Source organism: Podarcis pityusensis (assembly GCF_964106645.2).
Source record: "Podarcis pityusensis genome assembly, chromosome: 3".
Taxonomy (NCBI): domain Eukaryota; kingdom Metazoa; phylum Chordata; class Lepidosauria; order Squamata; family Lacertidae; genus Podarcis; species Podarcis pityusensis.
In genome coordinates, this window is record NC_138026.1 from 69,219,167 (window position 1) to 69,242,322 (window position 23,156).

At 41.8% G+C, this 23,156-nt stretch overlaps 1 protein-coding gene across 3 annotated transcripts; it reads right to left on the reverse strand.

The window, feature by feature from the left end:
• Positions 1–1,422: 1,422 nt before the first annotated feature.
• SERAC1 (serine active site containing 1) lies at positions 1,423–23,149 on the reverse strand. 3 transcript variants are annotated; one of them, XM_080998369.1, is made up of 17 exons: positions 23,042–23,149; positions 21,204–21,295; positions 19,572–19,608; positions 17,830–17,966; positions 17,210–17,299; positions 16,255–16,386; positions 14,970–15,091; positions 13,719–13,847; positions 12,900–13,013; positions 12,592–12,754; positions 11,377–11,527; positions 9,334–9,475; positions 8,227–8,327; positions 6,741–6,838; positions 4,329–4,511; positions 3,666–3,809; positions 1,423–1,647 (listed from the first exon to the last, which is right to left on the reverse strand). In XM_080998369.1, the coding sequence occupies exons 2-17, from the start codon at positions 21,292–21,294 to the stop codon at positions 1,511–1,513; spliced, it is 1,971 nt and encodes a 656-aa protein (XP_080854495.1). In that variant the 5' UTR covers position 21,295; positions 23,042–23,149; the 3' UTR covers positions 1,423–1,510. The 3 variants fall into 3 exon arrangements, with proteins under 3 accessions (XP_080854495.1, XP_080854494.1, XP_080854496.1); XM_080998368.1 differs by having other exon boundaries at positions 22,963–23,120; XM_080998370.1 differs by lacking the exon at positions 19,572–19,608 and having other exon boundaries at positions 22,963–23,119.
• Between the last annotated feature and the right edge of the window lie 7 nt (positions 23,150–23,156).

The following is a 23,156-nucleotide window of genomic DNA, read 5'->3' on the forward strand; positions in this document are numbered from 1 at the left end:
TTGATCAATACATCTGTTCTTAGACTAGAAGAACCGTTAAATAACTGTGTCTGAAATTTATTCAAAGGGAAGAATCCTTCCCTTGTGCAGTGCTTGGCATTCTGGATATTAAAGTATAGAATTGGCTGAGCTGTTCAGATGATGTAGGCCTTAGGTTTGTGTCCATTGAGTTTTAGAATGTATGTGGCAAACACATTCTATGCTACCACAATGACAGTGAAGGTTTAGAAAGCTATCTGCATTAATTCAGCCTTTCATGCAGGAGAAAGCAATGATTTTAAAGTTTGGTTCCTTCCCACAACACTCTGATTTAACATGACTAGAGAAAAGGCCATCACAATGGGAATAATAAAATGAACTAGTCCTTAAAAGAAATTCTTATGTATGCTTCATTGGAAGTTAGTTCCACTGAGCTCAACAGGGCTTTCTCTGAAATAAGCGAACACAGGATTTGCAGCAACTGAAGTGTTTCCCCTGCTTCTAAAACAAATGCGGTAGCAAATCTACACTCTGAGGGATATTCTTGCTTCTTCTTGGAAAACAGATGCAAATGGCACAGTCTAGCTTTGCAGGTTTAGATGTCACTATACAATTTTTCTCTATTATTTACAGACAGCTCAAGGTCTTTCTTTATCACACCAATTTGTCTAATAAGAAATCATACCATAAAACTGGCATTTCTGTTGCTGATGGGTAATCCCGTGTCCTTACGGTGTACTATGTCAGGACATTTACTCCTCACAGTACACCCACACATTACGTTTCAGCATGTGCTCAACCCCAAACCAGCAAGTACATGGGTCTGGCTAAAACGAATCTATGAAAAATGCAGCCTGGGTCTGCACAGCAGGGTTCTAACAGGCAGCAGCAAGCAGGGTCATCTCTTTCAAGGGAAGAAGGGTAGCCGTGTTGGTCTGCCATAGTCGAAATAAAATTTTTTTCCTTCCTGTAGCACCTTAAAGACCAACTAAGTTAGTTCTTGGTATAAGCTTTCGTGTGCATGCACACTTCTTCAGATACACATACATAGTGTATCTGAAGAAGTGTGCATGCACACGAAAGCTTATACCAAGAACTAACTTAGTTGGTCTTTAAGGTGCTACAGGAAGGAAAATTTTTTTATTAAGGGAAGAAGGGTTACTTTCGGGTTAAAAGGCCATTTCATGTATTTCCTACTGGACTGTAAAGATCCCATTACAAGCTCAGGCAAGAAGTGCTTCCAACTCAAGTAGCAAACAGGACTTTTCTCGTATGCTTCCACCAGGTAAAGTATATAGCGATAAAGGCAAAGGGAACCAAAGCTACCATGGATTTTCTCTGTGAGATGTACGGAAGTGCATCTACACACTTTCATATCCTAGGTACACGCCAAGGTCAGCAGTTAGAGGACTTGTTAAAAAGCCATTGACAGCAAAAAAACCCTTGTGCTGTACCTGTCAATTCTGCCCGTTTAAGTCCAAGAATGTGTTAGGAATTACATCAAAGAAGTAAAGCTCTGGTGCGCAGTTCCTCAGTTTCCCAGCTTTCTTTCTAAAGAATCACGAATAAACTTTAGTGTGCATTGGTAGAGGAAAGAGTCCTTGTTCTTCGGTTTGCAAATATTCAAGTGGCTGACATCTACAGGAATGAGTTCTCCTATGCCTAAATCTGGAAAAAAACAAATAACAAAAGTCAGCACCAATGAATGTCAAGGAAAAGACACAAATTACACACAGCAGCACCCATCTTGTGATACTGGTGGAGATGTACTTTCCCATTTGCTATGTGGGGACAACCAGTCATGCTTCTATTGTGTGTGCCAACAATTATCTATGGATCAGAGCTAAGCAAAAATTTTGAGGGGGCAAATAATTTACCTTGGAATCAGGTTTTAAATAGTGCAGGCAGAGTACCTTAAAATGTATGTTAGGCACAGTAATCCATGCGTTAAGCACAGAAGGTAGAGTGAGCAAGCTTCTGTCATTGACTCTGCTCATATTGATCCAGAGCAGACCCCAATGTACAGTTAGCAGAGTAAAGCACAAACATGTTGCAGGATTCCCAATAATAGACCAGAGGCAATTTCATCCAGCAGAGTTTACTACTGAAGGCAAATGAGCATGTCGGTCACAAATTCATACATCTTCAGGATCGGCACACTCCATGAGAAATCCAGTTGCAGCAGACTTAACTTAAACTTACAATAAGACTAAGATCTTAACACTTAGCATACTATATACAGAATACCACACTAGAAGGAAAGAGAGACAGAAATTGAAACTCAGGCTCCTTCTGGCCTATTATTATAGACTTTGACATAAAGAGATACAGTGGTACCTTAGGTTACAGATGCTTCAGGTTACAGACTCCGCTAACCCAGAAATAGTACCTCGGGTTAAGAACTTTGCTTCAGGATGAGAACAGAAATCGCGTGGCGGCAGTGGGAGGCCCCATTAGTTAAAGTGGTACCTCAGGTTAAGAACAGTTTCAAGTTAAGAACGGACCTCCGGAACGAATTAAGTTCTTAACCCAAGGTACCACTGTAATAGAACCAGTTTAAACCAGCTGTTCAGCTTCTCTGAAGGAATAAGCCAAACATCAGGAACCTCCTGCCTGTTTCCAGGCAGAATAGAAACTTGCTTGTTAGCTAGAAACTTCCAGCTTGCATCAGCTTGGATCACACAGAGCAGAACCCTCTTGAATTAATTAGAATAGGAAAGATCTCTACACTTTAATCCAATACCTTCTGTACCAAAAAAATGCAAATCTGACAGCTTCATATAGTCTTGGGGGTTTCTCTTGTCATTTCTGTTTTAGCTGTTAGGGTGGGGGGAGTTTTCCAGTTGCAAAGATTCAATATTTTAAAACTTAGCCACATTCCTACTCTGCACCACAACTCTGCAATCCACCTCAGCACATGAGCACAGTAAAATTCACCCTACTTGCACTCCCTAGCAACTGCTATTCTGAGACTTACTGCCTGAGATACCGGAAACAACACGTTAACTATCATCAGTAGCAGCCACTGATACCTCTATTCCTATTACATATGGCTGCTGGAGCTCTGTTTTATTTAATTACATTAAATAAATCCATGTACAGTGATACCTCGGAAGTTGAACAGAATCCGTTCCAGAAGTCCATTCAACTTCCAAAGCGTTCAGAAACCAAGTCACAGCTTCCGATTGGCTGCAGGAAGCTCCTGCAGCCAATCAGAAGCCGCGGTAGCCCTGTTGGACATTTGGGTTCCAAAGAACATTCGCAAACTGGAACACTCACTTCTGGGTTTGCAGCGTTGGGGAGCCAAAACGTTTTGACTTGCAAGGCGTTCGGGATCCAAGGTACGACTGTACTTAACTTTTAATACACAATGCATGGAAACTGTGGCTCCAACCTTTTTACTGTGCTACTGAAAGTGTTCATATAAATTTATGCCCACAGCACTTTAAATGCAAGCAATGTGTAATGAGAAAGAGAGGAAGAAGTTGGGAGAAGGGTTTCTTTGAGAGTGGCTGATCCAGCCTTACACCAGAAAGATGTCAATCATTAATTTATCTGAAACACTGGTTTTTTATACCATCTTTTCTATCTGCATCCATTTCTGGATGTTTCTATCACAGAACTCGCATGGCTATATCTTGCCAGATCAATACATTTTTAAAAAGGGAATGCTGAGAATATCACACCTGCAGATTCCACTGGTACTACATGCAGGCTCAGAACTCTGCTGACTCGTGTTGGCATTGTTTCTGCAAAACTCAACACAGGAAGGTTCTTATCCTTGGCAAATGAAAGAAAGTCATCGTTCAGTACTTTAAGGTCAGGAGAATCTAGGGGAACAAGAAAGAAAATTAAATGCATATTTCTGATTGTGTTTGCATGCAGCATTTTCCTATGAAAGGTGCACTTGGAATAACTAGATTTAAGTTCAGACAGGCACATCTGCTGTCAAGCCCTGCTTCTGAGGGATTAGTATTAGAATGGCACAGGCAAGCAACATAGTCTTAGACAGCGTGCCATTTACAGATCACTGTACAGTTCCCTTTCGCTTTTCAGTCAGATTTGCAGTATCTATATTCTCTCTGTGTTGTGAACTCTTTCCATTGAACTTTCTTCAAGAAGGCTTTGGGGCCTTGAGCAGTTGTCCTTTCAGTGAAGTTTTACTTTTATTGTTACTTTATAGTTGTCTAAATGGTTTTAATTTATTGTTAGCTGCTTTGAGCTCAACTGAGGAAATGCGGGGAATAAGCACCACAAATACATACATTCCTGAGCAAGGTAAAAACAACGCAAATGGTTTGTGTGCATGCAAACTCTCTAAATATTAAATTACTGCAACCAAAACATACCTTTGCTGAGTTCCTTAACGCCCACAGAGGGGAAAAGCAGAAATCTAACAGTTTTTGAGTATTCAGCCAACCTGGAGCCGTGATGAGGAACGCTATAAAACACAATTCCCTGGGTGTTGTTTACAATGGAATCCATATCAGAGTCCTTGGAAGCATCCAGAAGCATCTTCTTGACCAGGAGACCTGACAAGAAAACATATTTATAAAGTAGGACCAATGCAAGAATGATGCTTAAATTAATGTACAAAACATCCTATTTCTCCTTCATCTGTTAGATGGGCTCCTCGAAGATGAAAATGCAGAAAAGCACTAATACATTCTGTCAGTTAGGCAGATATGGTAATATACTAAATAAGAGGAATGTAATCTTATTCTTGTTAATGCCAGCTAGCAATGTTTTTTTGTTGCCGTGTTTTGATTTATTTGTTTTTTTAAAAACCCTCTTCTTTCTATTTGCAAATAAAAATGGGGGGGCCCACTTGCTCCTTTTTAGTGAAGTTTTACTTTTACCTCAAAGGTCTGTTGGCCAACCATAACTATCATCCTGGTATACTCATTATGTCAGAGAAAAGATGTGTATAGCTAAAAACCACTGCTTTTTTGCTTTTCCACCAATGTAACATTCAATTAAAACAGATCTGAGTCAAATCCCTACACTTAACATGCAGTTTTCAATTCCCTAATTTAGTTTCCTCAGAATCTCTGCAAGGAAAATAGTTGAGATCCCACTACTGGAGAATATTCTGGAGAAAATATAAGGTAACTATCAAGGGATTGACTAAGACAGTAAATTGACTTAAAGAGCTTACATTGTTTAAAAAACAAGCTACTATATTATTCTACTACTGGGAAAAGTGAATTCTTGAACAACACTGATAAAAAACCCAAATATATTCTATGCAGCCCCTAACCAATCACCCTGTAGAACAGCAGAGAATTTAAGAACTTCTTGTTGGTTTTTATGGACATTAACTGTATATATGCCCTGTGGTTTTTTGTGGGGTTTTTTGCACCAACTGGAAGTTGGGTACTACTCAAAATCTGAATAATGGTTTTGTGAAAATTAACAACATGTGGCCTTATTGCCTATCTAAACTTTCTACATGTTGATGACTTGTTCGTTGCCAGAACAATCTCTTCAAATAAACGTTAAAGACAAGGTGCAGCAACTGCAAAGGTGCAGCCTGTGGCAACATCCCATGTGAGGATACCACAGCCAACCCAGGACACCATGCCCAATCAGCCAGCATTATTACACTGACAACAGTCGCCACATGTAGGGAGGCACACATATTATTATTAATTAAATTTATATACTGCCCTATACCCACAGGTCTTTTATAAAGAGATTGCAGTTGACAGGCAAAATGGTGAGCTAAAGTAACTATTGGCAGGTAATGTCAAGGTAGATGTATATCCAAATGATTATATGCCAATGCAGAGACATGTCAGCACATGGCATATTGGGAGCATATCCATCCTAGCAGGGCTCAGCAGATCAAGTCCTCATCTGGGGTCCCCGCTAGCTGCCATTTTGGCTCTCTGAGGGAGAGGCGACTAGTCTCCCTCTTAGAAGCAGGCACACCCAGTGGTAATGATATAATGGGCTGAGAGCTAAATGGAGTCTGAGTCCCGATCAGCTTGAATCCTACCCATAACATCACTGTTACTAGGTAACCCCACTCACAAGCATGAGGGTGAAATACAAGGCCGCCAGCTGCAGCAGCCCCACCAGAGCCCCAAGTAAGAGAGTGGTCAGTGCTGGGAGACCACTATGCCATTCTGCCCACAACCTGCCCCCCACCCTAAAACCCATGGAACTGGGCCTGCCAACCTAATTATCCATTTGTACAGATGAGACCATCGGGTCCAAAACTGAAATTCGACGAATGGCACAGGAAAAAGCCTCCACTGTCTGAGCACCAACCACATGTATGTCAGGAAAATTGCTGTTGGCCCTCCAGTTCATGATACCACGTCCTGTGGCAGTTCTTGCGAAACATATATAGTCTTTCATGGTCCTCAAATAGAAGTAATCTTTTTATACCCAGTTAACATTATGGATGGACATGTCAGCCTATTTCTGGTTCATGCCATCTTTGTAAAATATCTGTCTCTGAATAGGTATTTAAATACCTATTTTTGAAAGTAATTTCTCACAGAACATGCACTCCTAGATATATTTTATCATGCATTTCTAAATATGTTTTATCCTAAAAATGTGCATTTTTAAAAGAACATTGCAAAATTGGGGGAAATGTGAAATCCGAAGCATAATTATAACATAATTTAGGGTGATGTGGATTAGGTCAGTTCACAAAGGTCAAATTCCTCAAGCACCCCTAGTTAACATGGTTGAAATACATGAAATTGCAGAACAGTGCAATTTAAAGAAAAAATTAAATAACTTGCCCCCCATGCTGTGTGACAGCCATACAAGAGGTCTATCTCCAACACCAGCAGCTCGCAGTTTCTTGAGAAGCTCAGTGCTCTTGTAGGAAAGAGACTCCCTGCAAATCAAGGAGAGAGAACGAAGTAGCAGAAGCAAAGGCAGTGGCTTTTAAACCCTGTTCTGGGAAACACTGGACAGCCAAGGAAGCTTGCAAGGGCTCCTCAATCAGGTCAGTACTGGTGAGCAAGCTTTACTGAGAAACAACTTGTGCACCACCTACAGTCATGGGAGAGGGATGGGTGTTTTCTAGACCACATTCTCAGATCAAGCAGGGCAATACTGAGACCCAAAAGGTCTGGCCAGGGTCCCACCTTATTTTCATGGGTGCCCTAGAACATGCCTCAGGATGTTCTGCAGTACATCGGGGTCCTTTGGCAGATGCACAAATAGCTGATGTGGAAAGGGTTTACTGAGAATAGTATGTTTCAAAACCACTGCAGTTATTAAAAAGCAAAAATAGATTCAATGCATTCCAGCTAGGTTGTGCATGCTGACTGCAAGCAGCTACTTAATGCCCCTTTCCAATCAGCATGGATGCTAAAGAGATTTTGGGTGCAATTCTGCACCCAGCTGAGGCTGTTAAAATCCCACTGAGGTGTATGGGATTTATGCAGCCTAGCTGTGTGCAGGATTTCAGCCAGAGTTGACCCAAATATTCAAATAGGCCTTTTTAGTTAAAACTTCAAGAAATCTATGGGGACTTGTTCCAAAGCAGAAGAGCACACTAAATTCTAGAATTCAGCAGGGTCCTTAGATGTCATCTCAAGGGTCCTTGGCAGCATTACAGATTCATTCCTTAAAAGCTGGCATGCTTATAAATAGCAATGCAAACTTTCCAGAACTGCTTGTGAATTTATACCGACAGTTCACCTTAGTCTTAAGGTCACGGGATTTGCTGTGCATGCAGTTATGATTAGAATTTTTTTTGCAGATTTCGCCAAAGCTGGTGTTTTAAAACCATCAAGGACAATCAAACCGGGTTTAGAGTAACTGTGCCTCCTGTGACACTTGAGGGAGGGGGCACAGCTCAGTGACAGAGGACAGACTGTGCATACAGAAGGACTCAGGCTCAGACCCTTGGCATTTCTTGTTTAAAAAACTGTCTCAGGGAGCAAGCTGGGAACTCTGTTGTGAGCCTTTACAGAGTTGCTGATCACTGGAATAGAGAACCCCAAGCAAAATGGACCAGTGATATGACTGGGTATAAGGCAGCTTCGTACGTGCTGGCTGGGCCAGCCAATTCTGCGAAACTGGAGCTTACAAAAAACGATCAATTATTTTGATCAAATGCAAATGTGGATTTAGGCTGCTTACAACTGTCACCATCATTAGTTCCTAAACAATTCAAGATGCTTTACAAAGCAGAAATGGAAATCGCCATGTCTGCCTGGGTATAATCACACAGTTTCTACTTCCCACCCCATTTGCGTGCCCTCCATTCTTTACCTGTAGCTGTCCACGGGACATTTTGCTCTCCAGTCACTCAGATGTGTATCATACTCCACAGATATAATTCTAAGTGACGGGCAGTCAGATGCCAACCATGTCTACATTGAGAATACAGGAAAACAAGACAGAATATTGGATTCACAAAAGTTATTGGGTTTCAGGCACTGAAATCAAAACTAGTCATCTTTTTTCAAGACAGACAGTGAATTGGAAGAGTAAAGTATGGTTATAGAGTATGCTCTTTTGAAACGGAAGCTTCTTTCTGAAGTACCGTATTTTTCACCCCATAGGGTGCACCGCCCCATAGGACGCACCTAGGTTTTTTTGGGGGGGGGGGAATAAAGAAAAAAAAATTATTTCCCCCCCAGGCGCGGGGCTGGCGCGGGGGAAGCCCGAGCTTCCCCCAATCCCAGCCCCGAGAACAGCCTGCTATCTGCAAGCCTAGGGACGCCAGCGGTAAGTAGCGCCGGTCTCCCCTGGCTTTGGAATGCAGGCAGCTCTGCGCAGCCATCGGGAGGCAGGCGTGACTTCGCGCCCCGCTCCCGATGGCTGCGCAGAGCTGCGCTCCCCCCGGGACTGCAGGCAGCTCTGCGCAACCCTCGGGAGGCGAGCGCGAAGTGGCGCCGGTCTCCCGAGGGTTGCGCAGAGCTTCCTGAAGCCTGGAGAGTGAGAGGGGTCGGTGCGCACCGACCCCTCTCGCTCTCCAGGCTTCAGCGAAAGCCTGCATTCGCCCCATAGGACGCACACATATTTCCCCTTCATTTTTGGAGGGGAAAAAGTGCATCCTATAGGGCGAAAAATACGGTAGTTTGCTAGATGTCTTATAATCTGAACTCATTTTTCTTTTAAAAAACATTAATTCAGTGTTAGCATACAAGGTATCCCCACCACAGTACACCCCCCCAAAAAAAAAAACCTGTGTAAGCATTTTCACTCCAGGCCACAGCACTGTTGTCATTCTGGATGGTTGATTAGTTATGTGTGCCACTAAATCTCTGCATGGGCGCCTCTCAGGTGGGCGCCACTGCCATTATAAGAGAACAAGGGAAGCTTTCATAGTGAGTTCTGCCACTTCTTTACATAGAAAAATAGCATTGTCCATACCTTTGGCCAGCACTCTGTATAATCGTCTTCCGTATCCACTTCCTTCTCAGCAGCAGGCTGCTCTATGTCCTGTTGCCGCCATGTTTTAAATGCTGCTCCCAAAAGACCATGAACGAAAAGGACATCAGCTTTAATGGGCTCACTGGTAGTGGAAATAAGAAGTTACAAAAGGGAGTATGCATTACTAGAAGCAGGCATCCAAAGAACTGCTACCAAATCACACGTACTGGTTAGAGTTTTGGACTAACAGCTGGGAGACCGCGGTTCAAATCTCCACACAGTCATGAAGCTTACAGTCACTCGCTCTTAACCTAACCTACCTCACACAGCTGTTGTGAAGCTAAAATGGGCAGAAGCAAAATGTATTTTGGGGCCCTCAGTGGGGCCTTATGGTTGACACACCATGGTTGACAGCAATGCTGTAGCAATAGAAAAGGCCATAATGGAAGAATTCTCCCATTATAATCTAGAGCACGGATGAATAACCTTTTACAGTTGGAGGGCCACATTCCTTTCTGGGCAACCTTCTGAAGGCCACATGCTAAAGCACAGTAGCAAATGTGAATTTTACTTTTGTACAGTCAGCTAGTTTCTACACACATTGACTGAGCCCTACAGATTCTAGGCTTAGAAGACACTTCTTTTGAGCCGCCTGGTATTTTGATTAACCACCCCACTACTCCTATCTTCACCCCTCACCCTCCACAGTACACAATCCCAGACCGATTTTAAGTGTTGTGAAGCTTCTTTGCCCCTTCTGGGTTCACTTTTTTCCCTCCTCTGCTTTTTTTTTCAAAAGTCTTCTTCTGTGCCATTCTTTCAGCCCCTGGGCTCCCTGTCACTTGCTTCTCTACAGCCCACACTTCCCAAAGCTGCAACATATTAAATAGCTTTACACTGCTCCCCAAAACAGCAAGTATTTGGTCCTTGGAACCAGCAGGGCAAATCCAGAAAATGTTAGCTAAGGTGACAAACTCCTGACCTTAGTGAGATTTACATATATGGTTAAGACTGTGTCTAATCTTCCTGAGTTTAAGGAAATTTAGGAATACCTAAAGTTTCTCTGTACTGGAGCCTGCTACTAAAACATTGCATTGCAGAACCTCTCTTTTCAATGAGACAAAGGAACTTCGTAACAACTACAGGATGTATTCTACTAGGGGGAACATTTTCTGCCCCAAGATGGAGTGAAACGGAACAATCTGGGCTGTAATCCTATATCTACTTCCTCCCCCTGAACTCAGTGGGACTCGATTCCAAGTTGATATGCATAGGATTGCACTCACACTAATATGTTTAGAGTTCTTTCTCACTCTATCCACCACTAAGTACTGTCCACCATCAGAGAAGCTATGAAGAATAAATGGTATGGGCAGTGTTGGACTAAGACATTTTTGCACCGGAGGCGAACCACAAAATGGTGCTGATCCATCTGGAAAGAAGGATGAGTGAAGATCTACAACAGGAACAAGTGGGAAACAAATATATACACCGGGAACAAGGGTGGGAGGAGACCAGCAGTGCTTCCTATTTGTCAAGAGGCCACTGTAGAGGCAGCCTTGAAGAGGCAGATCTGGCTTCCAAGGAGTGCACTGCAGCTGTTACTGCCACCACGGCAGCAGCCGTGGGCAAGGCATTCTTTGGAGGCTGGATGCGATGCCCCTGTGGATCCTGCCATCTGAGGAAGGATCACAGGTGGACTGGCCCTGGGTACAGGGTAGTCATAAAGGCGGACATATTTTTTCCGAAGCCTTTCCAAAGCAGTGTTGTACATGTGCGTGCCTGTTGCAAGGGTACACGAGGTAGGGTCAAATGGAATAGCTGCACAGCAACTTTCTCTGGAGACAATTTCTCTTAGGTACCTTTCATACATGCCAGTGTTCGCCTACAAGCCATCATGTAAGGAGCAAGCATTTATGATCCGGCCCTGCGAGGAATCTATCCACAGAGAAACGGGTGAACTTTAGAATGGAGAGGCTTATTGTGAGTAATGAAGTGGTAGTAGTGGAGGGAGGAGGCATTATATAGAAGCTCTCTCCTTACTTGGTTCGATATTGTGGGTGCAAAAGATATACTCCTTCTGGATACTTCTCCTGCACCGTTTCCCTGTCTAGGTTGGCCAAGGCTCTTGCTGCATGGGAGGATTCCATGACACGTGGAGACTTCATCATATGAGCAAGTACAGAAACCCAACCTAGGATTGAATCAAGCAAGCATATGTATCATCACCTGTCACTGACCAAAAGGGCAATCCATTTATTAAACATTTTAAAAGGGAAACAAGTGCTGCTACTGTACAGTAGGAAACACACACACAAAAACACACGCAGTGATTTGTGCAGTATGTACTTTGACAGTTTCCATCAAGTTTGATAAGATTCCTGGTGTCTAAAAGATAAAATTGTGATGCTCTGCTGGATATTGTTTCTCAAGCTCATCATTTAAAGGCGCAATGCAGGTGTTCTTATAAGAAAAAGTTCAATATGTCAAAGATTAATTGTGGTCAGTCTATATGTGCAGCGGAAATCACACAGTAAAGTTTATTTTTCTGGACTCAACAAGAGCAGTCTGCGAGAGGGGTTGCCTGTTCAAATATTTCCCTATTTTAAAAACTCTCCTTGCACTTTTAGAACTAGCATATCAGGGAAAAGGGCCCAGCCTAGCCTTCCTCCAATATGCTACTTGTCTGCTTGCAGGGGAGCATTTGAACAAGCAGCCTTCTACCTGACACAGCCCACTGATGAAAATACCTTACCAGCTGCAGTTCTTTTTATTTTATTTTATTATTTCATATCCACATTTGATAAGCATGTAGGGAACTGCCCTACTTCTGGAATCACTGCAGTATTGGCACACAGAGGGACCACCACCCTTTTCTAAACATCCATTTAATATGCAGTTCTCAGAATGAGAATGCATCAGATATTCAACAGATAAGAATGGATAATCGGGCTGACTGTATAAATAGGCTTAAAGTGTTAAATAATAGAAGGAAACATGTCGCCTACATTAGTAGGCTATACTTATGCATAAATATGTTCTTCCATTAAGGTTCATTCATAATCCAGCAATGAATTCCTTTCACCTTGGACCACTTGGCACATTATCTCAGACTACAGTCCTCTGCCCACTTACCTGGAGGCACTGAACCCAAAAGAATAAAAAGCATCTGCGGCTATTATAAAGAAAACGCTACAGGGTCCCATTTCTTTTATCGTTAATTCTCCATTTTTCAGAGACCATAAGCTTTGCTATTACCTGCACGAAATATAGATGAATGAAGCTGTTCATTAAGCGCCATGTTCCCAATTATGTGAATGATGCTCCTCTGTATTTTGGGGGAATCCTTGCGGATTTGGTATAGTTTTTGCAGCAGCTGAAGCCCCCCATTTGCTTCAATTTCATCACAATGACTAGGAATCTGAAATTAGGCAGGATTAGCTGGCAAATAGCTTGTGATATGTTTTGTCTTCTATCCAGATAGAAATCATTATAGAAATTGTATCTAGGAAACAGGCATTTATTTGCAGAGGCTTAAGAAGGTGGTGTTGCTGCTACAGAATTACCTTGGAATGATGCACTAAGGCTTGTAAGCAGAAGAGTTCCACAGCCTTTGAAGGAACAGTACTGAGACTTTCACAATAAGGAAGCCCATTTCCACCAAAACACCATAAGCCCCCCTGGAATAAAATATATATATATATTCAGGAATATATTTCAATTCATTTCAAAAAAGAGAAGTCAACATTAAAAGCTTTCTTTACAACTAGGTTTGTAAAATTTGCATTTAAGAATTAGGCCATCTTGGTAACTAGACGGGGCAAATGGAAGAGAGGTCCAACTTCCAGCCTCCATAAGATGTACTGGCTAATGCTTCCTGTTTATGGTAGCTAGGACTAGTTAGCAAGATAGTAAACAGGCAGGCCTGAAGCACTGCAGAGCTTTCCTGCTTTTAAGATTACCTCCCAAACTATTAAACTATTGAACTTGGAAATGAATTTTTGATAATTTTTTTCTTTAAAAAATAATCACCAGCCTTTATGTTATCCTGACTTTGTTTCTCAAGACAAAAAATACATTTCCTTAAGAATGTTACTGTGTGTGCCAGGAGTCACCCAACAAGGATTCAAGGATTTTCCATTCCTAGAACATATTAAGAGCTGGAAATAATAGTGAGAAGGAAAAAGGCAAGCTAGCACAGAATGGTACATAAAATTTGGCAGACAGAGTGGTTTTTTAATGGTTTCACACATTAACTGGAAGACAGATTAGGTAAACACAGACATCAGGATAAAATTGTTCGGTCAAGCCTCTTCCACCTTCATTGGTAACTCAGAGCATGCATTGTTCCATTTTTGTCAAAATATTTAGAGTTAGGAACACACCTTTCGTGCAGCGATGGTCTGGCTGCTTTCTCTTAAAGCCAATGATGTAAAATATTGTACACATGGGTCAAGATCTGTCTGAGGTAAGGCTGCCAGCAACAGCAGAAGTTCATCTTCTGAATAACAAGCCTGTAATGTAAACCAAAAACACCTGTTAACACCTCCCACACCAGCAGGCACCAGGAAATTATGTAAAAACACTGAACCGTGTGAAATGTCCAGTTCACATCAGAAAAATGTTGTGCCTAACTGCTATTGACGTTACTGCCGTAGATGCCATGGGTCTTAGATATCTTGGAAACTGCTTCCATATGTTTCATCTTGCCCTCCATAATACGCACAGCAAGGGCCACCTAACAATAACAGCAATTTGAACTGACTTCCAGATGTGGTACAAGGATGAGGATTTCTCTAGATGTTTCTGCTCACTGCTAGCTCTAGCCAAGGCTGGTTTAGGGAGGCACGTCCCAGCCTGCCTGGAAGAGCAGTCTGTCATGTAGTTCAGTTGTGCCCTAAGTTTTGCAAAGTATAACTGTTTCCAGGACAGTTTGCAGACCCCAGTCTGAGCATCCAATAGTTGCCACTCCTCACCTTCTGCACTCATTCCAATTAATCTTTTATGTCACTGTGTTTTGTCCTTCGATCTTTCCCTTTCCTGCTATGGGCTGGATTCAACTGACTGCTCCTACTAACTGAGGCCTGCACAATTGAGCTTCCCCTTCCCTCAGCACACCTCTCAAGCGCCCCAAATTGGCTTGGGAGGGGAGAACCCCCAGAACAGCACACCAGAGGACAAGAGGGGAGATTGTTTCATCATGCAAGCAGCAATGTTCGTGCTTATGGAGCAACCTCCTTTGTAATACATTGTATTCCTCCCTGTTTGCCTACAGACTTCAGTTCATTTCTATGTCCCTGCCTCTACACTCCCAGGGATGGCATGGCTTGACATATCCCTGATCTCATCTCCTCTTCTCACTCTGTTCATTCCAGGCTGCACCATGACTCTGCCCCTTAAATCTAAGCCCTGATCTTGAAGTTGCCATCAGCCATAGGGACTGGATAATGAAAGATACCTTCCTTAACTTAGGAAATGTCAAACCAACTCTTAAGATATCAAAATGTTGTTAATCCACATAGATGAAAATGTAAATCAGTTATTATGTTAGACCAGCTATATGGGTCAACTCCTAGACACCAGATTTCAAAATACTTCTATGAAAAATGGTGAAGTCTGGATTTCATAATACGTACATCTTTTTGTTTTGGTAAAAGATGGGGTAGCAGGAAAAACCGCAGGTCAACATCTTTACTTCGAGCTAAACCAATAGTAGTTCTCTGATCACTTGCTTGGGCAGCTGTCCTATACTGATAATCTGTATTAGAACAAATAGAGTTAGGACAAAGTATTTGCCTTTGTTTATAAAGTTTTGTAAAGTCCATGCAAGTAAGCAAGCAATACAAATTTGTAATTAATAAATGAAAGTAAGGACATATGGTAATTCACAATGTATGGAGGAACAGAAAAGGGAGAGACTTTCCATCTTTCTGTTTGGAAAGGACTGTATGCAATAAGGTGTTGAACACATATAAGATTAAAATAGATATATCAATTTTTCAGGTGTGTGTGTGGGGGGGAATAGCTGCAGCACTGATTTGAAACCCTAGTGTCCACATTTAGTTTTTTTTAAACTTAGCTTGTCAATTTATAAATTTATACACCAGGCGCTCACATGAACATTGATATAATCCTTAAAGCATTGGACTTCAATGGGTAGGTTGTAGAGCTGAGTCAAAACTGGATATTCAGTGCTAGCTTTTTTCTAAGCAGATGGCAGACAACTAAAAATGTTCCTCTTCTTTTACATTTTTTAAAATGAAAATACAAATCACAGTTATTTAGTGCATTTATATTCTACCTTTTCCTCCAAGGAACTCAAGGTGGTATATATGGTTCTCCCCCCCCCCCCCATTTAATCCCCAAAACAGTGCTGCAAGTTGTTAGGCTGAGAGGCAGTGACTGACCCAAGGTCACCTAGTGAACTTCATAACCAAGTAGGGATTTGGGTAATGCCTCATGGTTGTTCATATTATTGCATAACCATATTTGTTTGTTTAAGATTTCAAGAGCAAGATAAAGATTGATAAAATAAACAGCAGACAGAAGGATAAAGGATGATAGGTCTGGTAAATAATTCAGAAGTTGATCCCATGTTGAAGCCTGAGATTAAACAGGATGCCAAATATGAAAATGCTGCAGTGATTCTCCAGTATATAGGAAATATATCCAATGTACACCCACTAGTGTGAGCATAACCCAAGTTAAATATTTACAAAATATGTACAAGTTAAATATGTACAAAACCCCCTATTTAAAAAAACAAAAGACTGAGATCCTCTCCTGCACAAATCTCCTTCACAGGAGAATTTTATCTTAGATTGTATTCCTATCCCTTAGCCTGAGGGCTCTTTCCATAGTAATAACTATGAATTAAGGGCCACAAGTTAAAACACTAGCTTTCATAACAGAATACCTTACCATGCCAGTAACAATTGGAGGCTAATTCCTGCACAGCTTGTAATCGGACCATTTTATCTTCTGACTGGCTTCTTTTCACAAGGAGCCACAAGGCACACTCATGCTCATCTGCGTCAAAAGTACTGAAGCGTTCTTTACTCAAAAATAAAATAAAATAAGAACCAAATGATTGCAGTTGTTCATTAAACTTTGCATTATCAGCAGAAAATGAAGATAACTTCTTCCAGAAGCGACATTTTAAAGCATATTATTCAACAGATGGAATCATTATTTCTACAACAGTATAATTATTATACATTTATTTAAACCCTGCCTTGCCCTCCCTGACAGGGACTCAAGGCAGTTTACCAATAAAAATAAGAACAGTACACAGAAATGAGCTGAAAGTGCAGGACAGAAGAAATGGTTATGTATGCTGTATACTGATAAAACCATTATTGTGTAATTAATTATGCTCTGCATATAAGCTGTGCTTAAAAGTGTTCTAAGTGCAATATTCTGTACAACAATCCTGTTCAGCAAGTCAGTATTATCATCTGAATCAGGTTGTGATATAGTGGCTTGTGTTAAATCACCTAGTGGGTTGATGCCAGAGCTGCGACTGAAACTGGGACCTTTCTGGTTCACAGCTTTGCCATTATGTAGCTCTAAACCTGTTACCTTAAAATATAGTTATTCAGAGGCAGGCAGACCTAGCTGAGCTAGGGCAGAACTGAAAACACTCAATAAGCAGTCTACAGAACAGGAAAGCAAGGAACTGGGTTTGGAGCGAATGATGTAGGCAGAGCTAACAGGCAAGGCAGTAAGGAGGCTGGGCTTTATGCCTTTGCCATCATGATCATCTTGTGAACTACACAGGGCATTTCAATGGACACTGTCAGAGGCAAAGAGCAAAGTTAAATAGCTAAACCTAGGAATAACACTCTTAAGATATAGCAGATTTGATCAAACCTACCATCAAATGGTCTTCGAAAAATTCTAGCATTTGTTTCTAGTATTTTCCTTGCTGCTCTGTGAAGTTCTTTTCTCACTTGGTAAGTAATCCCTATTAAAAAAGAACAAAAGTGCAGATTTAGTTAGGGTCATACAATACATAAAGGCTGCTGTCATATTAAGCGCATTTCTTATAGAGATAATGTCCTATTACAAACTCTCCCTCCCACACACATATTTCTTTGGGCTCCAATTATGACAAAACCTGCCAACCAGGAAAAACTGTACAATGTCACCAGGTGTATAGTGCTGCAGGCCAAGCAATGGCTGGCTCCCAGGTATGCTTGAGGATTAATGGGGCTTGGCTGCTTGCCCTGGCTTCTAGGAATGAGTGTTCGTAAAATCAGCAGCACTCTTAAGAGCTCTGCACATAGACTAAGAAAACTTCCAGTCAGAAGATGCATTTCTTCAACCTGAATTCTGAAAGAATATAGGCAAAATCCTGGTGCTTGTAAAGTAAATTTGGCTACTAATCTCAGCACTGCAGTACTCTTTATTAAACATAGAATTCATGTTATTTCCACCCCCTCTTTGTTCTCTACATTATTTCTTGAATAACATAAAAGCCCAATGGTCTCTTACCTTGATATCCACTGGGATCTAAAGAAACTGTTTGTAAATAAATGTAGGACTTCAGTTTTTCTTGCTGTACCACTTGGGTATCAAAAGAGAACAACTTCCTTAAAGCCAGAACTTCATATATAGCAAAGATGCAACCACTTTAAAAAGAAAGATATCATTTAAGTATTAATACAAAAATTCAAAAATGACTTTTCTTAAGATGCAGATTGGAAGCATGTGTATGTACGGTTCTCTGAATTTTACACATGATGGGCTAGTTCAGGCATACTGATCTGGTCCAATAAACCATGGTTTATCAGCCCAGGAAGAAGCTGTTGCCCATTCACTCCCTCCTCACCTCTCCCTGTTGTGCCCAGCTTTAGCAAAGTTAATTTGGTTTCTTAAACAAGTGTCCCTGTGACATTCAAATCCAGTAACTCAGATCATGGTTAAGAAAGGCCTGACCAGTGAACCATGCAGATGTGCAACAGGCAGATTCATCTTGTGACATCCTAGCAGTTCTTTTATAGCAGTCTGGGAACTTTAGATGGATTATCTCCAACACAAATTTTAAAATATAGAAGACAAGATATCTGTTGTCAGCAATGAAGCCTGGAGCAGTACAGAAGAGGGCAAACTACCACCAAACCCACCACTTCCCCCTGCCTATTCCCAAGTCTGAGCAAACTTTGATTGAAGCAGTAACGTAAGTTCCTTTGGCAATAGGATCCACAGTATTCAGCTGCCAAACAGGGAGGCAAAGGAACAGTCATAAGGTTGAAGTACTTTGCACATGCCACTCAACTGCACAGTGAGTGTTCAATGCTTTTCACTGGAATAAGCAACACACAGCTGACCTACTCCTTAAATGAGCATTAAAAGTGCAAGTTTGATTAATTTTTTAATGTCCATTTTGAACCTAGGAAGGTAAAAATTGCTAATGGCTAAGAAGCAAAGTGGAAAGTCAACAGGAAGTCTAAATCAATTGTTTTTCGCACTTTTAAGATTAGAAGGTACAATTTCCAAACAATGAATTAAATGCAATATTCGACAATAATTTATCTCTTAAAAAAATTACATCTCCAGCATTGTATATTTGCTTATATTTTACTTCTGAAGTGGCCTTCATTGCTAAGTTGCCGAAGCCTATTTCACACATATTTTTAGATGAGGCTGAGATTCATAGTGTTCCTCACATGTTGGGGAACATCTAATGTGCCACAAGTAAGCATCTGCTCACACAGTGGGGCTCCTCTCCTCTCCCCTCACTGCTCTCCTGTCTTCCCCAACAATTTGCTCTGGAGGATCAAGGACTGGAGGGGAAGAAGAAAACCTGGAGGTCCTGTGACGCAACCATACTTCCATACCACAAGTGTGTGAACATCATGCAAACAGATGAAAAATTAATACAAAAGTTCATTAACATTACAGTGGTACCTCGAGTTACAAACGCTTCAGGTTACAAATGCTTCAGGTTACAAACTCCACTAACCTTGGAAGAGCTACATCGAGTTGAGAACTTTGCCCTAGGATGAGAACGGAAATCGTGTGTCGGCGGCGCAGCAGCAGCAAGAGGCCCCATTAGCGAAAGCACGCCTCTAGTTAAGAACAGTTTCAGGGTAAGAACGGATCTCCAGAACAAATTAAGTTCGTAATTAGAGGTACCACTGTATTTTCCGGAGGTACAGATACACACACACATATATCTACATTCATTTTTAATTCAATGTTAACTATTTGGATGTTTGCATATTCAAACTTACCTCAGAATAAGTGAGCCAGTTAATTTTGCTATTTTCCCTTAAAAATAAAATAAAAATAAAAAAGTGTCACTGTATATGCAAAAAATCAGGTTTTAAAATATTGAATTATTCATCACATCATAAACAGTAATCAGATGGATCCAGCCTTACAGTGCAATCCTAACCAGGTCTACTCAGAAATAAGTCCTACTGAATTCACTTGGGGTTAACTCCCAGGTAAGTTAAGTACGGCTAATTTAGGCTGCAGTCTTAGGCCCTAAGTCAATGTGAAAAGTTACGAACCAAGAGCAACTAACTTTCTCTGGCTCCAACCTAATGTAGATATAAGAACAGTGTTAAAGCTGCAGCTCGCATGACTATGTTTTACAATTTGCCTTAGATTGTGTTCTGTTATGATTCTGTATGTAACCATATTTTGCTTCTTCATGCTTAATAAATAAAACAAAAAGTTAAAAAATAAAGCTGCAATCTTACACATTTATCTGAAGGGTAAGTCACAATGAGTTTTGTACAAATCCTACAATCTTTGGCACCTTTGCTTGGCAATAAAGCTCAAAGAACTCAATGAGACTTACTTCCACATAAACATGCATAGGATCTGGCTGGTAAAGTCATTTTTGTTTCCATTAGCAGAAGCAACTTCACTGCTTTTTATACAGACATGCTCCTTCTATCATCATTCTGATAAGTTTAAAATTACTAATCATGATTAAAGGGATGCACCACCAGAAGCTACTTTCACTTAAACAGCATCAGTCGGGTACTTGGAGGATTAAGTTGTATTAAGGTGCTTAACTTTTACTGATGGCTATAATCAGCATTGTTCACCTTTCCCCAAGATGGCTATGGTTCAGCAGCATCTCAGAGACATGCAAGCTTATCCATCACTAGCATTAGGTTTCTGCATTAGAAAAGAATATTTAAGCTGCTCTGTATTTTAAAAAATACTTTTTAATTCAGCAAGTCACAAATTATGAATTAGGATTCATCAGCTGATTGCAGTTGACCTATAAAGAAGTCACAAATCTGCTGGTAGGAGGCAGAACATGATGAAGACTATGATAAGAGAATCTCAGAATTGTAGAGTCGGAAGGGATCACAATGGTCATCTAGTCGAATTATCAGATGTAGAACCAACAAACATGGCCTGATCAAAGGCAAGATTCTCATCCTCTACCACTGTAGCATACGCAACGGAAAATATCCAATGACAAGGAGAATGACAATGAAATATGACTTGTACTCATTGACATTTCTTATTTATTTAACAGGAACTAAAACTTATAAATGAAAAGTCAAAGCAGAAAAACTACAGTGTAAGTTAAATAAATAAAACCAGAAGCAGCGAAACACTAATACAACAGAGCTAGAGGTACTAAAAGATCTTCAGATTAAAATGAATGGAAAATAAAAAAGTTCTTCACAAGTGCCAAAAAATACTAACATAAAGGCTAGCCTCTTTCTTTGGAAAACCCCAACTGAAACAGAGCTGACTGTAGATACTGTATCATCTATTCGTTTTAAACAAGACCTTCCCGTAAAATGATGATCAGCCAATCTGGAAACAACTCATCAGTAAAAATAATGATTAATGTCTTTCCGTTAACCTAGTAATCATAGAATTGCACTTACGGATGTCTTTCCATGATTGGTCAGTCTTCTGGGCTGAACCAAGAGTTCCTATCTTTCGACAACAATTCCCACAATAAGCAACCAGTGACATTCTGTAAAAGTATGAAATGGTGATAAAGTTGTAAACCAAGAAAATCTTTAATAAAAATACATTTAAAAAAAAGAAAGAAATGGTGATAAAGCATGTCAATCTACGTAAAATGCTTTCTAACTGCACAATAGAAGGCTAGAAGCAAAAGTGTCTGTTTAGTGTCTCTTGAGATGGAATTCCACAGGTTTGGTGCAATAACTGAGAAAACCCTGTCTTTTCTATGTACTGTTGCACACCAGCCCAATCTCCAAGCAGTACGAGATTCCAGGGGTTCCAGGCACTTGGTCAGGGCTCATGTTTCCTTTTGGAAAAGAGGCACAGCAGAGACTGTGATGTCTTTATGATACTGTATATGGTCTATTTACACATATATACAACCTGAGCCTATCATGGAGGGGTTCACAGCATTAGCACCCCAAAAGGGTCTTGTTTCTCCCATTGCGGCAGCCTTGGATTCAAACAAGAATCAAACATGCTGCTCTGATTGACTCTGCAGCTTGCTGTTTCCCTCTAGTTCAAATCACAGCCCCAAAACTCTACTTCAAATGCTCGTTTTCATTCTCCTAATTATCTCTGAGTTGAGGGAGAGGGTCTACCTACAGTGGTACCTTGAGTTACAAACGCCTCAGGTTACAAACGCTTCAGGTTACAACTCCGCTAACCTTGGAAGAGTTACCTCGAGTTGAGAACTTTGCCCCAGGATGAGAACGGAAATCGTGTGCCAGTGGCGCAGCGGCAGCAAGAGGCCCCATTAGCGAAAGCACGCCTCTAGTTAAGAACAGTTTCAGGTTAAGAACGGACCTCCGGAACAAACTAAATAGAGGTACCACTGTATTTGGTCTCTCCCACAGAGCCCCTTTTCCTTTGTTCTCTTAATGGCCCATCACCCAGACTATCACCTCAATGCAGGAAACTAGTCTGCTTTATAGTCTAACACTTGCTTAGATCCAGTGGTTAGAACGCTCTTGCATGCAGCCTCCTTCTTCCCACCCATCTCTCAACCCATAAAAAAGCCTTCACTGCAAATCTTAGTATTTAGGGAGGCACATGTGGGTGGGAATGGGCCTGTCTGTGCGTTTGCACGAGTGACTCAGTGAGAACGATGCAATCCGAAATGCACCACCCGCGACTGTTGCAAGCACGGCAGACAGCTAAAGAGCCCCCTTGAAACTGATCGTGTGTCTATCTAAGCCAATTAAAGCACCCCTTACAAACATGGTCTAAACCGCCTAAAAGCGACGCTTCAGTAAAGTGGCTTATGTTATAACCGCGTTAACGTGCTCCGCAGCGAAGGTTCCGGAGCAACACATCCAAACCTGGCGGCTGTGGGGGCGATGACTAACTTCGAATTCATGAGTGACGACATTAAGGGAGGAGAAAGGCTTTAATTCGGAATGGAAGAGAAGCGTCTCTCCAAAGAGCCCTTCCATCCATGGAGGCACGTTTCCGTAGGAATGAAACCCCTAAGTGCCAAAGAGGGCGAGGGGAGCTTTACTCCCAAAGGGGGGCGCACAGGGCTGAGGGCTTGGACGCCCCGCCAAAACGACGAAAAGCATTCGCCACAGCCCGAAGCAGCAGCAGCTTCAGGCAGGCCTGGGACCGGGGGAAAGCTGTGCTGAAGCCGCGTGTGACCTCCCACAGGGCTAAGTCCGCCCCCCGCAGCCTCACCTGCCTTCCGGAGCGCCGGCTTCAGCACCGCATCCCCGCGGCCGCCCATGAGCTCCAGCCTCCTCGCGCCCCCGCCTACCTGCCCAGCTGCCCATTCCCAGCTCTCAACGAACAGAGACGCTCTCGGCGCCGCCTACGCTCTCTGCGGAGGGCGCCGCGGCCGCCCACAGGCCCCCTCCCCACGCACGCGCGCC

Bases quoted from the DNA above. Each gene is read 5' to 3' on its own strand.
- SERAC1 (XM_080998368.1), bottom strand. From the start codon at position 23,057: ATGGGCAGCTGGGCAGGTAGGCGGGGGCGCGAGGAGGCTGGAGCTCAT. The intron at 13,014-13,718 runs GTGTGTTCCTAA...ATTTTATTCCAG, and splicing joins AGACCATCGCTGCACGAAAG to GGGGGCTTATGGTGTTTTGG. The intron at 3,810-4,328 runs GTATGTTTTGGT...TTGTTCCCCTAG, and splicing joins CGTTAAGGAACTCAGCAAAG to ATTCTCCTGACCTTAAAGTA.